This window comes from Mustelus asterias, chromosome 12 (assembly GCF_964213995.1).
Source record: "Mustelus asterias chromosome 12, sMusAst1.hap1.1, whole genome shotgun sequence".
Lineage (NCBI taxonomy): Eukaryota > Metazoa > Chordata > Chondrichthyes > Carcharhiniformes > Triakidae > Mustelus > Mustelus asterias.
This window is the reverse complement of record NC_135812.1, coordinates 80,744,114-80,755,759: the sequence shown is the minus strand read 5'-3', so window position 1 is coordinate 80,755,759 and position 11,646 is coordinate 80,744,114. Positions and strand designations below refer to the sequence as shown.

The window sequence follows — 11,646 nt, the reverse complement described above, 5'->3', positions numbered from 1 at the left end:
AACTCAGCAGGTCTGCCAGCATCTATCAGGAGAGAAATGGGTGACACAGTGGCTAGCATTGTTGTTTCTCAGCACCAGGGACCCAGGTTCAATTCCAGCCTTGGGTGACTGTCTGTCTCTGTGGAATTTGCCCATTCTCCCAGTGTCTGCGTGGGTTTCCTTCGGTTGTTCCAGTTTCCTCCCACAGTCCAAAGATGTCAATACATAGAGTTCCGGGGATAGGGCCTGGGTGGGCTTTCTGTCGGCACAGGCTCAATGGGCCAAATGGCCTCCGTCTGCAGTGCAGGGATTCTGTTCTATGATTCTATGAAATCTTTCCTCAAGATCTTAATTGGTTCAATCAAGTCATCTCTTACTCTTCTAAACTCTAGCTGATACAAGGCTAATCTGTCTACTCTTTTTCATAAGACAACACACACAAACCAGGTTTTAATCAAGTAAACCTTCTTTGAACTGTATCTGCATTTTACATCTTTCCTTGAATAAGGAGACCAGTACTGTACACAGTAGTGCAGATGCAGTCTCACCAATGTTCTGTGACAGAAGTATAACCTCTTATTGTGTTCAATTCCCCTTGCAATTAATTATAACATTCTATCAGCTTTACTAATTACTTGCTGCACCTGCATACTAATCTTTAGTAATTCATGCACTAAGACACCCAGATCCTTCTGCATCTGAGCTCTGCAATCTCTCACCATTTAGATGACATGCTTTTTTAAAAATTCTTCCCGCCAAAAAGGACCTCATTTTCCCACATAATACTCAATTTGCCAAAGTGAGTGATCTTTGCCCACTCACTTAACCTATCCCTATCCTTTTGTAGCCTTCTTATGCCTTCTGCACAACTTACTTCCCTACCAATCTGAGAGTCATCAGCAAATTAACAACCACCCATCAGTCCCTTCATCCAAATCATTTGTATAAATTGCAAAAATTTAATCTCAGCACTGAACCCAGTGGTACACCATTTATCACATTCTGCTAACCAGAACATGGTCCATTTATGCCTACTGTTTCCTGTTAGCTAGCCAATCTTCTATGCATGTCAATATGTTATCCCTTATACCATGAACTTCTTTTTTCCACAAAAAAAACTTTGATGAGGCACTGTATCAAATGTCTTCTGAAAATCAATGTGCAGTACATCCACCGGTCTCTGATTGTTAGTTCATTAAATGTTCTATTCTGAAGAGATGAATAGATGTACAAGAATTATCTGAATCAACAGTCTGTCTTTTTGTCCTTATGGGGAAACATGTGACCTTCCCATGGTTAAGATCAGCAACTTACAATGTGAAGGACTACATGCTTTTGACTCCCAATAGTGCAGACCAGTCAAGTTTCCTTAGTTCAGTCATCAAAACCTGCTAAAGTTGAACCCTTTTACCTCAGGAATCCAAAAGTCCATCCTTGAATGGTTCCTCTTTGTCATAGTGCCTCTCAATATCATTTAAACGCACAAAGTCATTGACTACTTCACCTCTATCACCCGTGAGATGTCAGGCTGCACACAACATCAAGTCCTCCATGAGCTGCAATTTACTCCACTGAAATATTTCAAAGACAAAATGCTCCCAAAAAAAATCAAAATGCTGAATTCCTGTGAAAACTGGAGTAATTCACCTGGTTTTTTTCAGTGGGAGTTCAGAGAAGAATCTCCCACACTCTGTGCACTGCAGAGGCCACCAGTGTGAATATCATTAAAAACTATGGGGCGAGGCCTACTCCCACTTGAGAGGCTGAAATCAGCGCACTGAGCGGGCCTCAAGTCCATCCTTGAATGGTTCCTCAGAGTGTGGGCGATTCTTCACTGAACTCCCACTGAAAAAACCCACATGAATTACTCCAGTTTTCTCACAATTCGACACTTAGAATCTTTTTGGGAGAATTTTTTATTCATTCATTCGGGGGATATGGGTGTCGCTGGCTGGCCAGCATTTATTACCCATCCCTAAAGACCTCAGTCCTAGGCCCGCTAATAGGATTTAAAATATTAATGAACATTACCATAATTTATGCACCTCCCCGCTGATTTACGGCATGGAGTTGACACCATCGGAAATCTGGCCCTGGGAGATGTTAGTGGGCTGGGACACCCTACGCATCGGGCATTGTTGCAATCTCCCAGCTCGCTGTGCTAAAAAATTAGCGCAGCAGGATGGGAGAATCCCCCTATTGTCTTTGCATCTGCCACAACCTTCATCATAGTTACATTTGCCTTCCTAGCTTGGTGGTTCATGACCTGATGTCCTTTCTGATCAAAATTGAGCTTCTGAAACCCATCTGATGCTGATACACTCCTCCCTCTAACCTGCACCGTACCAAGATAATCTTACCCATGACCGTGTGTACACATACCAATACTGCCTCCAGTCTCCCAATGCCTTAACCATAAAATTCTCACTCTCAATTTGAAACCTCTCGTGGTCTCATCTGTGTGTAATGTCCTACAACCCTGCTAAAACTCAGCATGGCCTTTCACTCTGGCTTCTTTGTGTTCTCCATTCCCTCCGGTCTATTATTGGCTGCTGTGCTTTCAACATCTCCACCTCAAGTTCTGGAATTCCTTTGCTCAACCTCTTCCTTTCATTCTGCTCTCTTACGGCCCTCCTTAAAATGTCTCTTTTTGACTTGGCTTTGATTACTGTATATAATAATATGTTTTTGCTCAGTATCAATTTTTGCCTGATTATGCTTCTGAGAAGTGCCTTTGGATGTTTTTTGATGTTAATGATGTTATCTAAATGCAAGTTATTGTACTTTCATGGCATGCTTTTCCATCATAAACCTGACCCTAAACTCCACGAGTGTATGATCAATATTAGCAAATGTCTCAGACTCTACCATCTTTTAGTCATTACTTAGTATCTGATCCAACAGGGTGCCTGTTTGCATGCAGGCCATCCAATATTATGTTCAGAATCAGGTTTTCACTTTTATTTCATCCTTCAAATAAATTCCAATTTTGGCCTGCTAAATTGCAGTCAACAAAATAGCTGCATCTGACTTTGACTGTACTGCTCTTATTTGACTCAAATGCTAGGTACAATCCATTCTCTTGATCTGGAAGTATATGGCAAAAGCTATCATCATTTCTGTTCATAAGTCTTTTATACATTATGAATCTTCCCATTGATACTTGATCAGAATTCTCCATTTCCAATTAGAAACTTTGTTCAAATCGATTAAGAGTATGGTAATGTTTAAATCTTATGAGCTGTACATTACGTAAAGCAGCAGCCTAAGGCAGGTAACCTCTAATCTTGTAAGCAATCTATTATGGAAAGCAGCAGCCTAATATCTTTTAAGCTATATATGTCTCAGTCTCATGCACCTCCCACTTGCTGGTTGCAAAGCAGCACTGAAAACATAGTGGAAGAAAGTTACATTCAAAATGTGACAGAAAAGCAAAGTAAAGCCACCCTCCACCTCGATTTCGAAAGGCATGAACGACAGATTAAGAAAAAAAAAGACAGTTTTTCGGTTTAAAGACAATTCATGACACTGCAGCGTCAATGAATCCCTACCAAGTGATATTGGGAAGCAGTGATTTTTTTCAGAAATTGAAAACCTCAACAGAATGTTTGGCCTCTTCCATCAGATCAGCTTCCCTTCCTGAATCCTACTGCAATAAATAACGAGGAAAACCACAGCAATTTATAGGGGGAAAGAAATAAGAAAGACTGTGGGCCCACTGACAAACCATACATCACTGGAAGCACTCAGATGAAAAGTGCCAAGACAAAGCACTGCCCTGCTTTGTAAGCACAGACTGCATCTTAAAATAGTATTGATGATTTAGATATTCAGACACTTAAATTAAATTACATGTTTACACAGATAAAGTGCTAAAACCAATTATTGAGGCATTGTCATAAGGCAGCAGCACCTTAATACCAATACTGCTAATTTACACGACTTTGAAGTTGCTTTAAATCTATTCTTCCATGTGGAAATGTAATACAGGATTTTGATGTTTAGAACATGTAAGCCTTGAATGGATATCAAAAGAAAACAGGATTAAACTAAACAGATGTGACTGTTCAAGTATTTCAAGCCATCAAAAACAATTCTCGCTGAAGCAGCCCTAGCAGGGTCATTTCTTCAGCACTATAAACTATTCCCAGAGGTTAAGTGCAAGCTCTCTCCAAAACAAAGCAGAACATTCCAAGAGTGGAAAAAACACAGCCGTTCCTCAAGAGAAACAGACACCGCACCAATTCAGTAAACTGTGTCATGGCAGCAAAGAGAAGAAATGAAAATTAACCCCTTTTACTGCTCCATCCTGACATCTCTTAATGGTGTACACAAACAAGAGGCTAGTTTAAACAATTCGCAACAGGGTGGGCCCTGAGTAAAGTTAGCGGGGGGGGGGGGGGGGGGTGGTTCCATTTCTTTCTGCCCCACCATCTTATCGGATGCAGGAAAACTGCCCTGGTCCAGTTTGGGTGTTGGGATCCTCAAGTCATGATCCAATTATGTCATTGGGACAGGCATACCATTTCACCTCTTCAGATCAGATGCCCATATGGTTTTGAAACCATCAGCAAAATTTGATGGCAGTCAACAATCAGCTGGAAGAGACTGGTTAAGTGTGCATTAAAATATTAAGGCTTCTTGTTGTCCAGGAGGACCAGGAGTAATCCACTGGGTCCAACAAGGAACTCTTGGGCCTTATCCCCATCATTGAGCTTTCTCTTCCTCTGATTATGTTTGACCTCGGCTCCAGCTCATCCTCACCTACCATTTCAAGTTTAAGTGAGGGCTCAAAAGGATTGCTTTCCTTCTCCTTCCTGCCATTTTAATTTTTCTCTACTGTCTCTTTTCCTCTCCCAAAGGCAGAATGGTGGAATACTGATCTAAGCTTTTCGGCACTACACACAAGTGGCTGTATCAAGTGCACACAAAGACAGTGGGTGGAATTTTCCGCTGGTAGGATTTTCCAATCCCAAAACTTTTGAATGACTCTCCACATCTTCTAGCTCCACCCCTTCTGTGACAGGGCCATGAAATTCAGTCCAGTGAGTATTAAAAGGCTATTTAACTGTTGGGGAGATTACTTACAAGTTTCACTCGTTACCTCCACAAGTGCAACTATTTTCCAACATGGGTCAGTGGAATAATGATCAATGGGAAACACAATTTATTTTTCATCCATTGCCCAGGGACACCAACACCAATTGCAGTGCAATAACAATAATCAGTTAACTAAGCACAAACCAAGGACTGTACCTGTGACTTTGTGTTTTATCTAGATCAGTATCAAAGGACTTTTTGCTTCAAGCCATGCTTTTCTTTCGTAGGATAGAATCAAAATATTCAGTTTCATAAACATTTACAGGGAAAGTTGGGAAAACAATTTAATGCCTCTTCCTAATTGCATGTTGAAAAAAAAACATCTTTTTCTAATTAACTACATTATTCATCATTTTATGCAGATCATAAAATATCCCACAGCTTTATTAGCATGACCACTAAGAAGAAATATTTTAAACTCGATGTTATTAAAATGCTCAAACTTACACTATTTTATAGAGAAACACAAGCGACTTAACACCATTCATACCAAACTTGCATGACAGCAACACCACGTACAAAGGTTTACAAAATTTTTCATCAATCTACTCTCAGCATCACTACAACGTTAATAGAATAATAAAGTACCAAACCTGCTGCTTTAGTTAGTTTAAAGAAATGCATTTTTGTCTGAGTAAAGGGTCAGAAAGGCTGACTGGTCTTTTATCTGCACGTTATTGACAATTGAACCTTTGTGAAACAAGAAGCAATTTTCAAAAATGAGAAGCACAATTTAAGCAAAAACATTTGTGAATTGACATTTTATTACTGTGTTTATGCAAGATACAGTATCCCTTTAACAAACAATCAAATGGAAGGACGCCATTTTCTCAGTTTTAACAGCCAGTTACTTTAGATTGTATGCAGCAGCTTTCTAATGTAATGCAATACATTCAGAGAACAAAGCAGCGATTATTTGGCATTTTTCTGCTCTACAGGGGACTGCTGTGAAAAATACCTGACTGAAGGTGACGCCCAACCATCCTAGGAAACGCTACATTTTGTGCAAAGTTGCCTTCATGTCTGCACCTACGCTCGCCTGTGCTCCCTGTTTCAATATGTCGTCTGTGTACTGTTTAAGCCTCATCCTGTCTACATGCCAGAAAAACTACTCTGTGTAGTGTACGCTGCTGACAACCTGCACTTGCTCAGCCCTCCCCTGCTTGGAAATGCCCTTCTGAGATGGGATTCAATATTAAGATATCAGCGACAAAGAATCTAGCTTGATTATCTAATTACTGATGACATTAAACCTATCTTCCTTTCTTTAAATTCTTTAACTGTCACAAAACATTTTCTTCTGGCAATGCAATTAGCACTAGCTGGTTTTTTGAAAGTCAGCCAAAAAACAACCGCATTCATTGGTTGGCTGCATGCAAATAAGCTTCTGTTGTATGCCATTTAAAAACATCAGGCATCGTTTGGCATACCGCTACAGCTCCTACGTTCAATATAGAACTAGTACATACATGGGCTTAATGCCAGATTCAAGCTTTACTGTCTAATCTCATCCACGTTGGAACTAAGCATTAAAAAAAATCATTAATCACAAAGTCTATTGTTTAAAAACACAGTTTTAAAAAAAGCACCGTAAAACGCGTTATGTCTGCTACATTTAGTGCTTGCTAAAGCACGCCCACATGAACATTCTGAAGTCCCTGGATGGAAAGCCACGCTTTGTGGTTTAGCTACAGCTTGTCAACATATGCCAATGTCCATGCAGGCTAGTATGAAAACAGTTCGGCGAACAAAATGTCTTCATTGCTTGTCTGACTGTAAATTATCACCGAGTCTGTAAGACAGACACAGGCAGGAAAATTCATCTTGCTGTAGACTTGCCAAGGTGAGCTGAAAGTCATGGAAAGCTGCCTATCTTTAACGGCACTGAGCACAGACTTGCAACTTGGTTGCTAGGCCACAGTCCTTGTTATCCAGATTGCAGTGTAAACTAAGCCTGAAGCTTTAGACACCATGAGGTTCTACAGAATTATGAGCAGCTCACAGCTGCTACATCAATCAGCAGTGCAGAAGAGACTGAAAACAATTTATGCACTCAAGACACAAGCAGCACATCGGAACAAATAGAAAACATTGAGAAACCTTTGTTCAACAATTTGTGGGCTAATTTCTATTGTTTTGGAATTTTCATATTCAAATACAATACATTCATATTACTTGTACAATAACTACATAGGATTATGTTATTTACTTGTACAATAATGCGGACAAAAATATACCATGCAATGGCAACTTGCACTTCTCTAACATCTTTAACTGTGAAACATGCAAGGCACTTGAAACGAGCATAATCGGACAACAACTGAGTCAAACAAGGCGTTATTAGGATAGGTGACTAAAAGCTTGGTCAGAGCTGGGTTTTATTTAATTTTTTTTCCCCTTAAAGTTACAAAGCCAATGCTCAGATTGGACCGGGCAAACCCAAATCCATTCCTTGCTTGCTCCAAAATCCAAATTCAAATTCCAATTAAATCCAATTCAAGGTCTCCACAAGAGAGACAAAAAGATACACGCTGACATGGTAAGGTATTGCACCCCATTATGGGCTTGATTTTAGCCAAAAGGCTGAGAAGTGATTTAAGGGGGGTCGTAAAGGATGAGAAGACGGTGAGGTTTAGGGAGGGAATTCCAAGGCAGGAGCCCAAATGGCTGATGGGTTGAAAGAATTGAGAGATGTTTAATAGGCCCGAGTTAAAGAATCGCAGAGTTCTTGCAGGGCTCGGAAAGGTTTCAGATATGCCAACTCACGCAAATTAATTAAATAAGTAACAATTTCTTGGTCAAATTCAGCCTCAATTACATGAGTGCTGTGAAACCTTGGGATCTTTCTGCTGTTAACATTGGTTCAGGGGTGCCAGGGGTTGGTTACAGAGAGTAACTCTGCAAGGCCACAAGCTGCTGTTGGTGATTTTGTGAGGGGAAGGCTGGAGACGGTAAGCCAGGAGGCCGGAGTGATTGCATCATCTTTCTGTTTCACACACTCTTGACCAGGGCACAACAGAAGCCCAAGGGAGTTGTAGCCTATTTTTGAAATTCCTGCATCCACCCTCCATTCCTCCAGCACCAAGTTGTTTTGCTGTTTTTCACTTCATAACTGATGGCCCCACATTTAGCCACCACATTCCTGCCCTCTATCTTCTCCACAACATTTGTTTTTAAGATCTCGAAAACACTTTTCTATTGTGCCTATTATTCCCCAACCTGCTCTTAATCTTTCAACTTTCCATCCACTGTTCTGCATCCAACAGTGTAAAAAACTTTCACTCCCCACCCTTTCCCCACGGCCCTGCAAATTCTCTCTTCAAGTGCTTATCCAATTCCTTTTTGAAAGCCATGACTGACTCTGCCTCCATCCTTGCTTTTGGAGTATTGTAGAATTATAAATTGTCACCATTGGTATTAAAAGAGCAGTGCAAATATACTGTTCAATAAGTATTATTCTACATGACCATGTCCATTAGTAATATTAAATTATTTCAAGACTTTGTAAGTGAAAATAAAGATTAAAACTGATAGCTGAGAGACTGATCATTGAAACCTTTACATTTTGAATAGTGAGCATATATTGTAATTACGTGACAGGCTGGATGGACCAGAGGGTCTTTGACCTGTCAGTTATGTTTGGACGAACTTAACTACTACCAACATATTTGAATCACTAAAATTTGGAAATAATTGTTATCCTACTGCACATAGTACATTAATATCTCTCTTCTCCAAGGAGAACAGCCCAGGCTCCTATGATTTTGCAAAATTCTCTGGATTCTGGAACAATCCCAGAAGATTGGAAGTTAAAAACTGCTGTTCAAGGGAAGGAGAGAAAACAGAGCTATAGGCCAGTTAGCCTGACAGAATTCCAGAAAGTGTTCAAATCTATTAAGAAAGTCTTAATGCACTAAGAAAAGCATAGCATGATTTAGAACAAGTCAAGATGGATTCATGAAAATGAAATCCTATTTGACAAATTGATTACATGATTTTTGAGAATGTAACCCATAGCGTAGATAAAGGGGATCAAGTAGATGTAGTATATTTGGATTTCCAAAAAGCATTTAACAAGGTGCCAAACAAAAGGTTAATGCACAAAGTAAGAGCTCATGGGAGCTGGGAGTGATGTACATTAGCATGGACAGTAAACAGAGGGAAGGGATAAATGGGGCATTTTTAAGTTGACACACTATGGCTAGTGAATCAGTGTTGGCGCCTCAGCTACTTACAACCAAAATTTAATGACTCAAAGAGAGTCATGTATCTAAGTTTGATGATGATATAAAGGTAAGTGGGAATTCAAGCTGTGAGGAGGTCACAAAGCAGCTACAGAGATATAGACAGGAATGGAGTATAATATGGGCAAGAGTTGAGATTATTCACTTTGGTCATTTTTTTTACAAGGTGTGAAACTCGTAAATGTTGATGTCCAGAGAAACTTTGATGTACTTGTACACGAAACATAAAAAGTTAGCAGCAGGTACAGCAAGAAATTATTAAGACACATAGCGTGTTGGCCTTTATTGCAAGGGATTGAAATTCAACAGTAAAGAGCTCTTGCTACAATTGTACAGGGCTTTAATGAGACCACATCTGGAAGGGTGTACAATTTTGGTCTCCATATTTAAGGAAGGATATACTTGCATATATAGTAAAGGTTCACTCGATCGGTACCTGGGATGAGAAGTTTGTTTTATGATAAGAAATTGAGTAAATTAGGTCTACATTCTCGAGTTTAGCAGAATGAGAGGTGATCTCATTGAAATATTTTTAATAAAGCAGCCTTCTTTACAGGGTAGATACTGAGGCATTGTTTTCCTTGGCTGGGGAATCTAGGAACACAGAGATACAGTTTCAGGATAAAGGGCCAATGATTATTGACTGAGACGAAGAGAAATTACTTCACTCAAAGTCTTTGGAATTCTCTATCTCAGAGGGGTGTAGATGTGTCATCATGGAATACATTTAAAGTTCAGACAAACAGTTTTTGTTCTCTCGGGGAATCAAGGGATATGGGGGGGCGGGCAGAAAAGTGGAGCTGAAACCCAAGATTAGCCATGATCATATTGAACGGTTGAGTAGGCTCAACAGGCCAGATGGTCTTCTCCCACTCCTATTTCTTATGTTCTCCAATTGATCCATATAACTTCATCCCCTCATGCCTGAAATCATTCTCATACATCATTTCTGCACCCTCCTTACAGTCTTCACATCTTCCCTAAAGTGTGGTGCCCAGAATGGAGTATAATCCTCCAGCTGAGGCCAAACTAGTGTTAATCATAACTTCCTTGCTTTTGTACTAAATCTATTTATAAAGCCAAGGATCATGAATACTGTTTTAATCACTTTTTTGCTTTCCCTGTCACCTTCAATGATTTGTGCACAAGGACCCCCAGGTTCCACTTTTCCTCCATCCCCTTTAGAATTGTACCTTTTAATTTATATTGTGTTTTCTTGTTTTTCCAACCAAAATATATCACTTCACATTTTTCTGCATTAAGTTTTCCCTGCCGTATATCTGATTAGTCTGCCAGCCTACGTCCTCTTGAAGAACAACACTATCATCTGTGTCATCAGCAAATTCTGAAATTATGCCTTGAACATCCAAATTTTAAGTCACTAGTACACATCAAGAAAAAAATAGTGGCCCTCGGACTGATTCTTACAGAATCCCTGCTACATATCCTTCCTCCGTTACAAGAAGCAACCCTTCAGTACTACTGTTTCCTATCACTCAACCAACTTCATATCCATGCTGTCACTGTCCCTTCTGTGCCCTGGTCTATTATGTAGTACTTTAGAAAACACTTTTTGGAAGTCCACACACACCAAATCAATTGTATTATCCTCATCAAATTCCTCTGCTACCTTTCAAAAAATTGATTCAACACAATTTGTCTTTTAGAAATACTTGCTAGCTTTCCTTAATTAATCTACAACTGTCCAAATAATTGTTCATTTTGTCCCAGATTAAAGTTTCTGAAAACTTTTCCAACACCGAGGTTAAATTGACTGGCCTGCAGTTGCTGCATTTATCCTTACACGTATATTTCTTCAGTGTTCGGGCACTATCTCCATGTCAGAAGAGGATTGAGGGGACATGACCAATACTTTAATTTCTCCTGTACCTCCCTCAGCATCCTCAGATACATCCCATTTGGACCTGGTAGCTTAACATTAAGTCCATCTAGCCTGTATTATTTAATTCTGTTTCTTTAAACACAGACATCAGTTGTAATAACTGGAGAATCAGATCTTTGTCTTTAACAAGTTCATGTTTCACAATCCAATATGAGTACTCAGTTAAATCACACAACACAATTACGTTTAAGGTTCTTTATTGCAGAGCTCAAAGTTCACAAGAACTCTTAGCACCAAACTTCGCAGTTCTGGTCTGTCTACAGCAAATTGGCTGTTTGCTGTAAACACTTGTACCAAGTGTTCTTTCTCTACATTCCATGCACTATAAAACTAAACTGCAATACATTGAACGACACAATGCAAACGTCAGATAACATGGATCCAAGTCTACACACGTTTGTCAAACTCTCTCAATGATTC

General features: G+C 39.7%; 1 protein-coding gene across 11 annotated transcripts in view; it reads right to left on the bottom strand.

Annotated features, from left to right (window-relative positions):
* Positions 1–11,646, bottom strand: part of tnrc6c1 (trinucleotide repeat containing adaptor 6C1) — a 175,764-nt gene that overhangs the window by 72,260 nt on the left and 91,858 nt on the right. For 2 of the 11 annotated variants that reach the window (XM_078225510.1, XM_078225511.1), the window contains exon 1: positions 6,038–6,133. The exons of the other annotated variants lie outside the window; for them this stretch is intronic. In XM_078225510.1, coding sequence (XP_078081636.1) covers positions 6,038–6,062 — 25 coding nt within the window. In that variant the 5' untranslated portion in view covers positions 6,063–6,133. Of the gene's footprint in view, positions 1–6,037; positions 6,134–11,646 lie in introns of those variants that run through there. 11 annotated transcript variants of the gene reach the window in all.